Here is a 16,736-nt window from a genome sequence, read left to right as displayed (position 1 = left end):
AAGCGGTGGGGCGAGTCCCGATGCTCACAGCCCACCCGAATCCCCGCCTCGGAGAAAACGACCGCTGGGAAGCTGATGGAGCTGAACTGCTCAGCTCCTGCCAGACCCGGACCAAAACCTCTTTCTCTTCTTCTACTTGCACGTGTGCTTGCGCAGGAGTAAACAAGTGGTACGAAAAGAGTTCTTGTCCTTAGAGAAGACGCCAGCTGCAGCTTAATCTTTACCCCTTCATGCCAAGCCTAAATGGATCCTTCGCAATCTCAGCAAAGCCTGAGCAATTTATGGACTAGGGGGATGAGGTGCTTCCCCCCCCCCCAGCAGCAGTGACACCTGCATGAACCGGAGGGTTCTGTTAGATCTGTCTGCACCCAAAGGTATTAGAGAAAAGTTACAAAGAAATTAGCGTGGAAATGTGATGTATAAATTACATTTCCTATGAAAATCTTTTTCTGGAATTATAGAATTATTGCGGAATTCATGATGTATTGTCATTTATTGAAGTGGCGTAGAATTATATGCTCTGTCCTTAATACTCACCTGCCTTGGGGTGAAGATACAAACGTCTCTTGTTCTTCTCAGAAATGAGAGCCACAAGTAGAGAGGAGTATATGGACATTTTGTTTCAATATCTTAATGGCTGAGCAGAAGAAGCCACCTGAGATCCCTTGAAAGGGCTATTTCATCAGTATTGCATTTAATAAGTTCTAACGATTGCATCTTTCTTGACAATTGCTCTCACAATGAGCAGATCCTTGGCTGGGCAAAATAAAGTAAGATGTTTCACGAGAAGCTTTCAAACACAGTGGATTAGCCTGCTGTGTGCTGTTACTGCAGTGAATGTGCTGTTATTAGTTTGAGTAGTTATATTTATTGTACTAATTGCTGGCATAGATAGTTTTGTTTGCATGCAATACCATTTTTAGGTCCACTAGCATGGTTGCTAAATAACTGCTTGGGTCAATGTGCTCGGTGGAGGTCATTTCTGGGTAATTTTATTAGCTCATCCCTCACTTTCTACCGTATGAAAGCTATTACTCTCTACAAATAAAATGCAGCGAACAGTAGGGAGGCAGAAGTCTTGTGAGGATTAACATGTGAATAGAGTTGAGAAACTTGCCCTAATCCGGTGCAAATGTTGTGTTTATTGATTTATAGTTCGTATGCCCTTTCTATCCACAAAATGTTGTGAGCTGGTTGCGGTGTCCTCGGTTCGGAGGGCTCTGCAGCACTGCCCAACTGAACGTCCCCGGGCAGCGTGCCGGGCGGGATGCTGCCCACCTGAACGTCCCCAGGCAGCGTGCCAGGCAGGATGCTGCCCACCTGAACGTCCCCGGGCAGCGTGCCGGGGGGATGCTACCCACCTGAACGTCCCCAGGCGGGATGCTGCCCACCTGAACATCCCCAGGCAGCGTGCCAGGCAGGATGCTGCCCACCTGAACGTCCCCGGGCAGCGTGCCGGGCGGGATGCTGCCCACCTGAACGTCCCCAGGCAGCGTGCCAGGCAGGATGCTGCCCACCTGAACGTCCCCGGGCAGCGTGCCGGGGGGATGCTGCCCACCTGAACGTCCCCGGGCGGGATGCTGCCCACCTGAACGTCCCCAGGCAGCGTGCCGGGCAGGATGCTGCCCACCTGAACGTCCCCAGGCGGGATGCTGCCCACCTGAACGTCCCCGGGCAGCGTGCCGGGGGGATGCTGCCCACCTGAACGTCCCCAGGCGGGATGCTGCCCACCTGAACGTCCCTGGGCAGCGTGCCGGGGGGGATGCTGCCCACCTGAACGTCCCCGGGCAGTGTGCCGGGCGGGATGCTGCCCACCTGAACGTCCCCAGGCAGCGTGCTGGGCGGGATGCTGCTGTCCAGCTGTCACTGAAGTGTGTCAGGGTTCAGCACGCTGAGAAAAAGTGGGTCTCTGCACTCAGCAGGCCTTAAACTTCCCTGGGATGCTGCTGTATGGACTTTGTACAGTGTTAGGTGTAGCTCCAAAACTGCGATTGCCCTAGATCGCAGTGCTTACGCTGCTACGGCTCCCGCCTTTGCCTTCTCTCCAGTGTGACGGTTAGGCGTTTCTGCTGCACGTGTAGCTCTGTCTCACATCCTTGTTGAAAGCGTGACGTGATTGACTTCAGCGTTCGGATGTCAAAAGCATCATAGTCGCACAAACCGATTATTCTCCAGGTAAGCCCCGCCTGGGCAGCGACGGCGCGCACCAGCCCGCCTCGCAGGAAGGGACGTTCCGGTCAAGTCTCAGCCCAGCCTGTGGCAGTGGCACTTCTCCAGCTACATGGCAGACTCCAGGTTACACCGTGACGTGGGAGAGCGGGCACAGGACCGCAGCAAAGACTGAGGGAAAGCAGGTAAGTACGCACCTCTTGTGGTTTTTGCCACCAGAGCAGGAGTAGCTGGGCCAAGGTGATTTGTCTGTACCCCACAGGCTGCGGCATCCGTTAGCCTTGCAGGTTAGGCTTTTACAAGAAAGAAACCACCGTTGTGATCTGAGTAGAGCTGCAATGGTTTTGTGCCCTTATATATTGGCATTAGGCTGGAGATGCTGCGGCAGAGCCCAGGGCATCCGAGGGATGAGCCCCGCACCAGCGTATCTCCGCCGGAGCCACGGCACCAACCAAGGCACAAGGAAACCCTTGCGCTGGCCACCCGCGTCCCTCTTCACAAACTAACAGTTCAGTGGGTTCAAAGCTACGTGTGTGATCAAAACTAGCTCAGAAAAGCGCGCCTTTCGGAGCCCCGCGCTGGTGCCCCTGGCGCAGCACAGCGAATTTTACAAAAATCAATCGCGTTGCCACCGCTTGATAAAAATACCAAGGTGCTATCGACTGGGCAGGGTACGCGCCCGCGTGAGATCCTGAATATTGGCTTAACTTTTGGGGAGACTTCGTAGTACAAGTTTTTGGCTGTCTTTTCCAACATCAGTGTGTTAAAGCGATTTAAATCTCTGCACCTCGGAGTTCGCCGTGCTGCGGGCTCGTTGCGGAAAGGGCTCACGCTGTCAGATTCCCTGCCTGCCCTAACGAGGGATGACTTGCAGCACCGGGTCGTTTGTGGAAGGAGGCTGTGCAGAGGGGAACAATGTGAATAAAGGCTCGGAAATCGCCAGGCCTTTTCCTTCTCATGTGGTTCCGCATGTGGAAATCAATCAGAACAGGAGAAAAAAAAGAAAAAGCTCTTCTCTTTCGATCCAGCAACATTCAAAACGGGGCCAAATGCTGGTAGAGCATCTCCTGTGCCCTCAGATCAGCATCTGAAGTTGAGGTTGGGGTACTTTATTTCTGTGAGCGATTTTATCTTACGGACTCGCACATGTTGCCAAACCTTTATTTCACTCCCAGTGAGGGAAACAAAGCAAGCATGGAGAGCAATAAAATGCCTTCATTGCCACGTGTTTTATCTCCAAGTGCAGCTAGAGAAGCGGCCTGTAGGCTTTCAAAAGGCTGCATTTGTGCACAGAACAAGAAGGCGGTAAATTGGCAACAGGGCAGAGCCCACTTTAGATACTGATTTAGGAGTTAGCACCCGCCTAGCGTGGGGCTGTCCTGGGGTCCAGGCACCACTGATGTCTGTTTGGAGCCCACCCCATGGGTGAAGGACATAGGTGCTTGTCCATGACTGCCCAAAACACAGGGAAGACTAAAGAGGCTGGGGGTTGCTTGCATCCCATCAGGTGCTTTGCTGAGACGCTGCACAACGCGCGTAGTCCTCTGCCTACGTCGCGTTTGCTCCTCAAGCCTGCTCAAGGCCGGCAGCGCAGGAGTGCCCTTGTAACGAGTTAGTGATAGGCTCCAGGTAACGCTGCAAGGGCAAGTGTGCCCAGTGAGTCCGGAGGCTCTCCAAAATTGTGCTGCAGAGCTGAGCTTTCCTTACTGAGCAAAGCCAAGTCAATGCGTTTTCAGGACTCAGAGGCACTTGCATCACCATGTGCAGCTCTGAGAGGAAGTCGAGGTTTGCTGGGTTTTGGGGCTTTTTTTGTTCCAAGTATAGAGTTGATGAGATGGTCCGAATTTTGCTTTCATTTGACAAGTCATGGCATGCACCAGTCCACAGCTCAGATCAAGAAAGGCATTAACACACAAGCACTGGGCTTGGCTGGGAACGGGGACCTTCCTGCTGGGAAGGGTGCTGAGGAAGCCCGTAAAAAGCCCAGCTTTTTACGATTAATTACAATTATTAATTACGATTTATAACACTAATGTAATATATTGTGTGCTGGAATGACAGCCACACTAAGGCTCAACAGCAAGCAGAAGTGACTGCAGAAACCTGTAAACCTTTGTTAATACTAGATGGATTAAATTTGTCTTTTTCTTCATCCTTTCACTGTACTAGTATAATTCACAATTTGGAGGGAGAAGACAAATGGTGATCTAACATTTGGGGTTTTTTTCCCTAAACAGAAGCACCCAGGGCTTCTGGAAACTGAAACTGTGATGTCATGATCCAATAGACCTGGCAAAGCTGGACTCCGTCATCTAACAAACTGCTTTGGCCAGAAGTCTGGCCGAGGACATGGGATGTAAAGCCAGACCTCTGGAGGCTTTACCTGTCTCTCACCAGAAATCATGTTTCAGAGTGAAAAGCTATTGGCGAGCATGTCTGCATGAGGAAAGTATTTTGCTCTTGCGGAGTTCCTGGTCTTTGTGCAGTGCTGGGGAGGAGTCTGCTGCGGTCCGTCAGGTGGGGATGCACGGCGGGGTGGAGATGGCTGGGGGGGGGGAGGTACCCCTGCCCTACGTGGATGATGGACCTGCCGAAATGAACCCAGAGACTTCACGTTAACGTCCCGTGAGCTCCCAGCTCCTTCAGGCACTGCTTGTGTTACAGCTGGGCAGTGTGTAACGCCAGCTAAATGTGCCTGCCAGCAAAGAGTGTAAAAGAGTGTAAATCACGCCGGGAGTTTCCAGAACATGCCAACTCCTGCAACTGCATCTGCTGGGTGTACGCCCGTCCGGATCCTCCGGAGAGTTTTCCGGGAAGCTCCTGCGTGTGCAGAGGCTCAGGGCTGGGTGTAAGAGTTGGCGTGCAGATACAAATCCCGCTGCGGGTGTAGGTGTTGCCTCGGCCCCTGGTACGTGTTCACTGGTTGTTATTAACGGTCGGGATGCCGCAGCAGGGCTTTGGCAGCATAGCCTGTGCTTCCTTGCCCAGGCTCGCGTTGGCTGAGCTCTCCGGAGGCTGCAGAGTCAGCCAGAGGTTACTTGTTTCCCATATAACACTTATCTCGGGCGACTGTGCCGAGCGCCCTGGGCCAGCAGCACAGCTTAGAAATGGAAACGATGCTCAGAGCTGCCAGCACGAGCCCTCAGCCCAAGGATCCCCGCCCAGAGGTGGGCGATCGCACCCGCACCCCATCGCGCTCAGAGAGCGTGGTCTGAGCCAAGGGTTAAAATGCCAAGTGCTTTAATTCCGTTTTTGTAAAATTAGGCTAATATTGTTCATAAAATGCTGTGAGGGTAAAATCTTCTCACCTTGCTTCCAGCCGGGGAGTGAGGAGGGCGGTTCAGGGTACGTGCAGATTAACACCGCCGGGCATCACTGGGATATGAGGAGTTAGGTAGAATTTTTTGTACGGAATTTACTTCTTACGCCAGAATTTACCTCCTCAAGGCCACGGGGTTTTTGCAACTGATACAAACTGTGTGGAAGCCCATCAGAAACCATGGATTGACGGGCTCAGAGGAGCTGCGAACAGCCCCGTAAGAAAACATGCTGATCAGGGCAAGTGAGCAAAGGGGTGTCTCAGACAGAGGTGTGGGACCAGCCACCTCGAGCCCTGCAAAGGGACCACCAGCATCAGCAGCCACCCTCCCTCCCGCTTCCCAACACCTCGCCCTCACCCATCAGCAGACGCCGAGGGAGGCGGCTGCAGCGTTGTGCCCCCGTGCTCGGCACTGGGGAGGCCCCACCTCGAGTGCTGGGCTCAGGTTTGGGCCCCTCGGGACAAGAAGGGCCTGGAGGGGCTGGAGCGTGTCCAGAGAAGGGCAGCGGGGCTGGGGCAGGGTCTGGAGCACAAGTGTGCTGGGGGGCGGCTGGGGGGGCTGGGGGGGTTTAGCCTGGAGAAGAGGGGGCTGAGGGGAGCCCTTCTCGCTCTCTGCAGCTGCCTGAGAGGGGCTGGAGTGAGGGGGGGGCTGGTCTCTGCTCCCAGGTCACCAGTGACAGGACGAGAGGGAATGGCCTCAAGCTGCGTCAGGGGAGGTTTAGGTTGGATATTAGGAAGAATTTCTTCACTGAAAGGGTTGTCAAGCACTGGCACAGGCTGCCCAGGGAGGTGGGGGAGTCCCCATCCCTGGGGGGGGGGGTTCAAAACACATGTAGATGCAGCACTTCAGGGCAACGTTTAGGAGGCCTGGGGGTGTTGGGTTGGGGTTTGGACCTGACGATCCCAGAGGTCTTTTCCAACCTTAATGATTCTACGATTCTATGATGGACAGGAGGTTCTCCTGGGTATTTAGGTATCTAATGGCCGCTGCTTTAAATACAGCTTATGCAAATGTCATTTGAGACAAACTTACATAAATGCTGAATATCTATAACTCAAAATTTTATGTGTAAGTGCTATTTTTCCAGTATATTTTATTTTTGGCAAGAAATACAATAGGACATGATTTTCTGCCTGAGCACGCCTCCATCAAAGGTACTTTTCTAAAATGAATGAAGCTTTCTGGTAAAGTGCTTTTGACCTATTTCATCGCAAATTTAACATGTTGCCAAGAAATAAAATGCAGCCAAACTGGTCCTTTTTATTTGGGAAGCTGTGATAGAAAATGCAGAGTTTGAAAAGCTTTTAAAACTTGAACTGTTTAATGAACAAACATCCAGTTATTTCCTATACGGGCTGCTCACATACAGGTCAGTGAGAGCTCAGCTAGATTTTGAGTCATAAAGCCCCTATATGTTTTTTTCCACACAAAACTGGCAAAGTTTGTTCCTACAGGGAAGGGTTTCCAGAAATGCAGCCTGAAAGAAATCTTCCTGCAGAGCTACTCTGTCCACCACGTTTAATGAACAGCCCAGTGCCTGCAAGGACTCTTGTCTTCCCTGCATGTAAAACATCCCAAAGGCCATGTCCAGACCCAAAATGGGATGGGGGAGACACCCGCTCTCTTTCAGATAGGGAAGGCTTTGGGGAGACGATGCCAGGAACATGAGGTACTGCAGAAATGCCCTGGGAAACAGAGGAGAAATGCTTTGTCTCTGCTGGGAAGCGTTTGCCAGCGCAGCCATCCGCCGCGGGCACCGAGCGGCTGCGGCAGGTGAGATAGGGGCTTAAACCAGCGCCAGCATTGCTTCTGCCAACGCGGGCCGGTCGCCTCTGCCCTCCGCCTGCAGCGGCCGCTCTGCCTGTGTAAAACCCGGCAGAGGCAAGGCAGGAGGAACCTTGCCCTGTGCACCTGAGACGTATTCATGCTGCCTATCTTGGACTGACTTAGTAAAAAAACATTTTAAAAAATGCTATTGAAATCTTGATTGCACTTTTTTTCCCCTGATGAAATTATTTCTGACAACTCAGGCAACAACCCTGGGGGCAAGCAGTGCCGTGTTCATCCATCAGTGCTGCTGGGGAGGCGTACAGCTTTCCGGAGGCATTTGACAACGGTTGATTTTATGATGCAAAAATGAAGGTTATCCAGGTGATTATTTTTTCCCTCCCTCATTTTCCATATAAAAGCCATCCATTGTGCACTGGGACCTGTTTGGAGCAGCAGACCCCGTTCACCATCTGGAGGCAGCGCATGCCAGCGCGACTCCACTGACTTTAGCATTTCTGTATAGGAAAGTTTTGGTACTGAGGGAAGCAAAGCTGATGGATGGCGTAGTGCCAACCGCAGGCGCGACAGCTACAGCGCGCGCTAAATACTTGAATGTTCCCTGCTAGATCTGAAATATTTTCCTGCTTGTGCAAGATTCCCACCAAGGTGGCTACTCTTCTTTAATAAAAATCCATATATTTTGCTAGATTTGGCTAAATGTTCGGTGACTTGCAGAAACAAGTCCGTTTCTCACGTGAGAAGGAAGGAAGAAGTCCTGCCCTCCCTCGCAACGAGCAGCCGGTCCCCTTCTTTCTGACCTTTGCAACCCCAGATTAAATGGCTTAACCTCTGTTCTAGACACAAAGCTGTGGCAATTTCACAGCGTTGGGATAGTTAAAATTTGCAGACTGTCCTGATGAAATGTTGGGTTAAATGAGATTATTTGTATGTTTATAGTTTATATGCAGAAGTTAAATGTCTACACAGGGCTTTAACGGGCTTTAATGTTACAGTAATTCTGGTTTTAAAACACAAAAGAAAACACGCCCCCCCCCTCCCCCCAAAGAACCCGTAGCCCAATCAGGTTCGTTATACAGGTTTGGGAAAAAAATTAAAACCCCATGATGCAGCTCCTCATCTAGGTAAAAGCCTCTGTGGCACCGTTCTGGCCGCGCAGAATTGCTTCCTGTCACCGAGACGCAGGTTTTACTCGCAGGGAACGGAGCCAGCCTGTGAAGCCTCGCGTGCCGGGGGCGACCCTGGTACCGGTCCCGTAGGCCATCGCCGCCGAGGGGTGCCTGCCCTGCCTGCGGCACCCGGGGCCGGGCCCGGCTCCCGCGCGGCGAGGAGGGGTGCGTGGCAGCGCCGAGCGAACCCGATGGAGACTCCTCCAGCCGGCGTGCAATCGCACCAGATCCTCCACCACCACCGACCCGGTAAGGTTATAAAGGGTCTCATCACTTTATTTCTTTTTCTGTTCACATTTAATACCACAGACACAGCTGAGATTTGAAACACTTACGTGACGCTAGGCGTGTGATGGGTTCATTTACACAGACAGGTTATTAGTGAGCTCACGTCTTCACAATCTTTACAAGATTCCCAAATTGCTTGTTTCCCTGAGTTGCATGACATCTGCCATCAGATCTGTCCGTCAGTCGGCAACGAGCGAGAGCGCAGAACGAGTAACGCGGCGGATGTGGTTAGAGACGAACGGGGAGATGATCCCATAGCGCTGCTGCTCCTTTGTCCCTTAGTTTATAGGTTTCCGTACATCAAACCTGTGCTCGCTGCGAGTGCCGGAGCGGGGAGCAAGGCAGGCTCAGGTGCCACACCGAGGAGCAGCAACCAGCCCCCTGGCCCGAGCAAAGCGCTGGATGATATAAAACACACAGTATATACAGAAGAGGCCAAATTCTGTTTCTCGTTCCACCTGGGCAGCACCGCCAGCTAAAGGCGTAACCGGCGGGAAGGGGCCCGTCAGCGTTAGCAGGGGTTTGAAGGCGGTAGGACTTTTGCTAACAGGCAATTCATTATGGAGAATCGGTTGTGGACCAGCTGGTCATAAATATTTGAACAAAATAAATAGAAAGCTGCTATTGCACATGCATGCTGCGAGGCTCTGTCAGCTGTGCCACAAAAATCTACGTGTTGGTGTGACGGTAGATGCAATATAAGACTTATTAGCATAAAGGATGGGAAGTTTTCTGGTTTGCCTTCTAATGGCACGCTTGAGTTATAAAAATCAATTGGATTTAAGATTTTTATGGATCAAGTATGAGAATGCCTCTGCCTGTGTCTTTTGACGCAGATTTTTCTATTAGTTTTTCAGGTCACGTTCATTAGAAAAAAACCTGTTCTCCATTTAATACTGCAGCAAACAGGTTGAACTGCACCCCGGGCGCTAGGGGGGCCGTGGGGCGGGCCACCGGCTGGTATGCTTGAAGCAGAAACAAGTGGCTTTTATCGGCAGGAGGCCCGCCCTTCGCAGGCTTAGGGGCACGGCGGTGCGCGGCATAGGGACAGGTACCCACAGACTCGTTACAAATAGCGAAACAACCCAAAGCTTCCAAGTTCAAACACATCGAGGCGTTCACAGTCAAGCTGAACAGAACAAGCACAGATGATTTAGCTGGTAGAAAAAAAAAAAAATATGACTTTGGTGGGAGATTGCATTCTGTATTTTTATAGCATCACTGCAGTCCTGAAGTCAGCACTGTCCTTGTCCCACTGATATATATTTTAAAAAAATATTTCAGTACAGTCATGTTCTAAGCCACTTCTGTGAAGGTGTTGTTTTTTTTTTTAAATTTCCTTTCTACTAGGACAGGACATGAAGGTAATTTATTTTTAGCATGTTTACAAATGATCCATTTTACTTCTGTTTTCTTTTTTAAGAAATCATTTTCCTCGTTCAGAGAAAAATGTTAGTTTATTTAAAAATTACGATTATGAAAAGTGTATCAAATTCCGTGTTTACTACTTGCAAAAGGCATTTCCATCTCCTCTCGCTGGGGCCTAGTTGTATGCTGGCAAACCTAAGTGAACTCTGGAAAAATCCCGCTCGAATTAGCTGCTGCTGAAGTCGCACAAACTCTCAAGCAACCTGGGCTACGTTTGCCTGTTAAGAATGGTAAAGCCTGGCTCTCCTGCTAAAGTCAGCACTAAAAAATAGGGGCAAAAGCAGCAGCAGGATAATACTTGAGTGTTGCCAAATTCCATGACCATGCGCCTCCTTTTAGTCTCAAAGTTTAGTGGATTTTGGGGTGGTTTTTTTTTTAAATCTTTAACTGCCTACACCATTACATCTTCCAGCAAATCCAGATGATGACAAAAGAAGAGCTTTAAGGTGATTTGTGTTTCTCGGCCTCCTTCTCTTATGGCTTTCTGGGAAATACTGGTGGTAAGCGATGCTCCGGCGCTGGAAACAGCTTGTCATGTGATAACGCTCGGTTCTGTCCAAACCCGCGAACTTTCTTGCTTCGTGCTGGAGAGTCTTTTCCTTGGAAGGGGTTTGAGCCCAAACAGGCGGCAAGCGGCGACTCGGTACTTCTTCGACATGATGTTGTAGAGGATGGGGTTGATGGCTGCGCTAAGGTAGAAGAGGACAAAGGACACCAAGTTGCAGTACTGGCTGATCACCGCTATCTCCAGGGAGCCAGCTTCAAAGGATTTGGAGAATAAATATCGTCCTACGTGAAAAGGCAACCAGCAGAGTATGAAAGCAAATACCACCACAACTAAAATAAAAACAGCAGAAGAAATTGTGTTAAGTATGAGTATTGGAGTAGGGGTGATTAAGATTCTATTTTAAAATTCTATTTCTTTAACAAATTAATCACAAAATGTGAAAACGCATCCCGTAACTTTTCAGGTTTGTGTCTCTCAGTACATTCTCTGGGAGTAAAAATTTGCAATGCTTAATACACATCGGTCATACCGAAACAGGCTGCCCGTATACTGCACGGCTAATCAGAGGCAGCGTACTTCCGAACTGTAAAACACACATTTTCATAAAAACAGAGTTAAGAATCAGAACGGTGACCAAAAAAGTATAACAATGTATGATCTGCAGTGGTGAACGAAAGCAAATCATATATAACCTGATGGACTCAACGCTGTGTTATAATGAAGAATGTAATCACTGGGAAGCAAAATTTTATGAGGCAAAGGCCCAAAAATAAAACGAAGCACCAGAACCCGGACTTGCAGAACACCTACGTCAAGGTAAGAACAGAAGAGTGGTGCGCCCTTCCGGTTTGGCCGTTTTTTAGAACATGAGTTACTCCAAGAATAGTAAAACCGAATATATAACTGCATAGTTGTAGCTACACAGTATATCTGTAATACTACACTATCACTATGGCTGCCTTTTTATGTAAATACAACATATGTAGGGTAATAGGAATGTGGGTGTCTTTGAACACGGGCCCATTTGAATTTCCATCCTAGAGAAAGGGTCCCTTCCAACATGTGATTCTGTGATTTTCTGTTCTTTCCCTGTGTGCCGTTGACCTTTATTTTTCCTATTGCTTTGAGTGTATCTATTAATATACCAGAGAAAACCCGAGCAAGGTTTTTTTACATTCTCAAGCTTTTTTTTACCAGTTAACCTGTTCTCTTGTGTTAGCAATCCTGCTTGCTCGTGTCAAGTCACAGGAGAGACAAAACTCAAAGAGCTAAGAGGGATGGCTGTCGGCACCTTCCCCCAGAAACTTTCTCAACAAGCGCTCCCAACTTTACATGGCTACTTATGCAGGACTTATGGTGGGCTCTAAAGCACAGAGCTGAAATCCAGAGTATCTGTCTCCCAGCCCTGCATCTTCCTGAGCCAACCACTTCCACTTTTTCCACAATATCTTCACCTGCAAAATTCAGAGAACGCCTCCCTAGCTCACAAGTGTGCTCTGGAGTTTAATCCGTGTAATGAATGTTACCGCAATGGTCATTACAAGCAGAATTTTAAGCACAGTCAGTGTTTTCACATGTGGGCGTGCGTATCCCTAGCCAAGCTTCCGCCGGTTTGATCTTCGCGCATGCAGAATCACTTTGATTTCAGTAGGAGCGGGGTACGATAGCTCCTCTGCAAGTCAGGCTATACATTTAGGTGTTTAATGACCGACCGAGAAGCATAACCTTTCTCTACAATTTAAAAGAAGTGTTGACGCTAATCCCATTTACCTGCTCTTCCGTGACCAGCTGAAGTCTTATAAAGTGCCTTCTAAATTTTAAGTGGAACATTAAAACCAGTGAGAGCAGCCTGCAGTGAGCATCTGCTGGTACTGAGCCCTTACTAAGTTCTTTTCCTTCCGTCAGACTGTTATCGTGTAGAGAATATTGGCTCGCTGTCAGAGGACAGCCTTGCCACTGTCCTGCTGTTCTCAGACTTTGTAAAAGGAAAGAAAAAAAAAGGCGTCTGACATATTGTAGTGTTTTGCAGCTATACTCCAGGGCAGAAATAAACCGCTATTATTTCAAAATTCTTTATGGTGAAGTACACAGAAATATAAACGTGGTAGTAATACAAGCTAGCAATTCACTTATTGTACGTAGATATTCATAATCCTGAAACTCTAGAAGTGTAAATGATGAAGTACTTCCAAGATCACGCTTACCAGACTGAAGTAATTTTATTGATCATAGAACATAGCTGAAAGTGCACAAAGACTGACGCGGGTTTTATTAGTCTTCCTGCTGTTGCATAGGAATACAGCAGGACATGAACAAAAAAACCCAGCCAGGCTCCCACTTAGGAGCTAAGGTACTTAGGATGCCCAGCCGCCTCTTTGCCTTGCCCTTAGCCCATCGCTCCGACCTAGCTGAAACGAGCACAGCAGAGCCGCCGCCCGTGAAACCTTCTCCATGCAAAGCACCTCATCCCCACTGAAAGCCACGGGATGACTTGCACTGCGGAGGACTTTTTGCTCGAACGCAGCAGCAGCAGCAGCAGGATGCTGCAGCTTTCAGATGCTAAACTGCAGAACAACTTTTTGATTTTGTGCATCAACCTCCCACCACATGCGTTCACTTAGTGTGTTAAAAATCGTGTTTCCCACAATAACCGTTGTTTAAATCATCCAGCGATGTAAATGGATGAAGCTGGGAATGACAGTGTCTATCGTCTCACTCCTGTTTGCTTAAAGTCACTGAGAATTTACAGGATAACAGACCTCAAAGGAGACAAAACGATCCCTGTTCAGCACATGCTGGGGTTTTGCTAGTATAAAAATGCAGACTGATTCTCGTAAGCTCACACAGCTGTCCTAGTAAATAACCCACATTTGATAAAGCCTTGACAGTCTTTTCATGTGAAACTAAAAACTAAGTGCATATAATATTCTGCAGCTCAACTTTGTGGTTTGAGAAGGGCTTAGTTGTGTTTAAAAATCAAATAAACGATCTTTTTGTAAACAACATCGGTATCCACAACTGAAGAGCAAAAACGTTTGAAAAATCTCGAGGGCACTAGCTAATTGTAGCTGCAGTATTTGTCCTTGTCGGTGATTGTTATTAATATTTGTTTAACTGTGTGAGAGTCCCCAGCTCAAGCAGTTAGAAATAAATCTAAGGAAAGAGAGGAGTTATTCTACGAACACCATGAGGTGTAGCCCTTTGTACGAAGCATTTTCAATAAATGCTTTCCTTTGGAAGCAACCATAGTGAACTGCCAGAGCTCGCTCAGTCTTTCTCACACACACACACAGGCACACAAGCAGACACATCCTTTGGAAAAACAGAGCAAGGAGAGTCCTACCTAACATTTTCACAGTTTGCTTGTTGTTCTTATCCCTGATAACAGCGTTCGGACCGATGTTCTTTCTCTTTCTCCTCCAGAGCTTCCTCCCGATGAGGCTGTACAGCACGGTCAGGCAGAACACGGGCAGGAAGAAGAAGATGCTGGAGGTCCAGACCATGATGGTGAGCAGCCCCGAGCGGATGGCGTACTCGGTGGCCCGGCACTCGTTGGTGCTCAGGGGGTTCGTGCCGTTCTCGTGCTCGACCCCCACCAAGACGAAGATGGGTCCAGCGCTAAGGAAGGAGATGGCCCAGAGGAAGAGGATGACCAGCTTGACCTTCCCCTTGGTGATGATCACTTTAGCTCGGAGGGGGAAACAGATGGCGACGTATCGCTCCACGCTGAGCGCGGTGATGTTGAGGATGGTGGAGTAGGTGCAGCTCTCGCTGACGAACTGGAAGAGCTTGCAGAGGAGGTCTCCGAAGTTCCAGGGCCGGTACTGCCAGAGGCGGAAGAGGTCCAGGGGCATGCAGAGGAAGATGAGCAGGTCGGAGAAAGCCATGCTGGACAGGTAGAAGTTGGTGGTGGTCCTCATGTCCCGGAACCGCGACACCACCAGCATGGTCATGAGGTTGCCGATAATCCCGATGACGAAGAGGAGGACACAGGCGACGGTGATGCCGGTGAGGACGGGTACGGGGAAAAGGTGCAGCGGGGGCTCGGTGCCCGTCCGGTTCTCCGCTCCGCGGCCGCCCGCGCTCCCCTCCCGCATCCTGCCGCCGCGGGCTGGGCATCACCGCCCTGCGCGCCCGCGGAGCCGCCCCCCGCGCCCCCCGCGCCGCCCGGCCCCGGCCTCCGCGCCCCTCGGCGCCCCTCCGCCGCGCTGCGCGGGCAGGTGCGGAGGGCGGGGAGGGACGAGCGGCCCCGCTCCGCCTCTCTACGGGCGCTGCTGCTCCCCCCCGGCCCCGGGAGGGAGGGATGGAGGGAGGGAAGGATGCAGGGAGGGAGGGGAGGGCCGGCCTCGCCGCCGCGTCAGAGGAGACGTGGGCGCGTTGGTTCCGCGCCCGCGGAGCGGCCCCGCGCTGCCCCGGCCGGCTGCAAAATCCCCACCGGCATCATTTCTTAAACTTTCTTCCCGAGACCCCGGCGCGGGAGGGCTGCACCGCACCGCCGGCGTTCCGCACCGGCAGCCAGCGCCGGCCGAGCGCTCCCCGCCCGCACCGCTTCCCGCACTGTTCCCTTCTCCGCACCTCTCCCTGCCCGCACCGCTTCGCGCACCGCTCCCTGCCCCGCACCTCTCCCTGCCCGCGCCTCTCCCTGCCCGCACCTCTCCCTTGCCCGGGCCTCTCCCTGCCCGCACCACTTCGCGCACCTCTCCCTTCCCCGCACCTCTCCCTGCCCGCACCTCTCCCTGCCCGCACCGCTTCGCGCACCGCTCCCTGCCCGCACCTCTCCCTGCCCGCACCGCTTCGCGCACCTCGCCCTTCCCCACACCTCTCCCTGCCCCGCACCTCTCCCTGCCCGCACCACTTCGCGCACCTCTCCCCTGCCCGCACCTCTCCCCTGCCCGCACCACTTCGCGCACCTCTCCCTTGCCCGCACCTCTCCCTGCCCGCACCACTTCGCGCACCTCTCCCCTGCCCGCACCTCTCCCTGCCCGCACCTCTCCCCTGCCCGCACCTCTCCCCTGCCCGCACCTCTCCCTGCCCGCACTACTTCGCGCACCGTTCCCTTCCCCGCACCGCTCCCGCCTGCCCGCACCGCTTTCCACGCTCGGCTGGGGTGGAAGCACCCCTTGCTCCCAACGGCCCGGGCAGGTGGGGTTCCCACTCGTCGCTGTCGCGAGGGGCGGTTGCGCTCATCGAGCAGCCGCGAGCTCCCTTTGCCGCGAGCTCCCGTGATGCTCCCTGCGCGCATCAAACCGCCGGAGTCCGGGGTGCGGGTCCCAAGGGCGCGCGCGGGGCGAGCGGTGGGCGGCCAGCCACAGGCCGGCTGCAGTTACTGGCTCCTGGTTTCGAATCTTTGCTCTGCCCTTGGATCTTGGCAGGAGCACGGTACGGCTCCAGCTCAGCGAAGCTGCAGTAATCACCCTCTTCTATATGATTTACCTACAATTAAATTTTGATTCAGCGTGTTTTTGCTGTCCTTCGCTCTGCCCTTTGCAGACACATACATTATAATTCTGTGTTTCCCCAGCTGCAGACTCCTACGTACTACCAAAGGATAACGCTGGACTCAAGAAGAAATACGATGGAAGGAGCGCGGGGTGAGCTCAGGGGCAGTAAAGTGACCCCCAGCACACCTCTAAGGGGGTATCTCCCCTCCTTTCCAACTGGGCCTTGCAAAGTCCCCAAGAGCGTGTGCTATGGCACAAGCTTTTTTCACTCCCAACTTTCTATCTAGAGGGGCTGCACCCCTTCCCTTGCACCCCAGCTCTCAGGTGGCGACGGGTGCCCTGAATCCACGTTGGCATCCAGCTTAGTCCGGCTGCGAACCGGTTTCACGCTGGTTCGCAGCCGCAGAGCGCCAGCGCGGTGGCACAACGCTGTGTTACTCTGCCCGTGCCTCGCAATGTGCCGCTTTCCGCTAATTTACTTTCTGTAATAATGCAAGCGTTAGCCGTAGTGCCTTGTCCGTACCCTAATCTGGGTGCTATATTTTTGCAGTTCCATTGGAATCAGCACCCGTCATTCCTGCTCTTGAATCACGAGCCAGTTTTGTGGCAAGTTACTCAACAGTTG

The 16,736-nt window shown here is 51.6% G+C and overlaps 1 protein-coding gene across 1 annotated transcript; it reads right to left on the bottom strand.

Moving 5' to 3' along the window:
* Window positions 1–8,339: 8,339 nt before the first annotated feature.
* Window positions 8,340–14,803, bottom strand: GHSR (growth hormone secretagogue receptor). Its single transcript, XM_075098471.1, has 2 exons — window positions 14,014–14,803; window positions 8,340–10,999 (listed from the first exon to the last, which is right to left on the bottom strand). Exons 1-2 carry the CDS (start codon window positions 14,765–14,767, stop codon window positions 10,695–10,697), a joined length of 1,059 nt encoding a protein of 352 aa, XP_074954572.1. The 5' UTR covers window positions 14,768–14,803; the 3' UTR covers window positions 8,340–10,694.
* Window positions 14,804–16,736: the final 1,933 nt, after the last annotated feature.

Source organism: Phalacrocorax aristotelis, chromosome 7 (genome assembly GCF_949628215.1).
Source record: "Phalacrocorax aristotelis chromosome 7, bGulAri2.1, whole genome shotgun sequence".
NCBI classification, from domain to species: Eukaryota; Metazoa; Chordata; class Aves; order Suliformes; family Phalacrocoracidae; genus Phalacrocorax; species Phalacrocorax aristotelis.
This window is presented reverse-complemented; position numbering and strand designations above follow the sequence as displayed.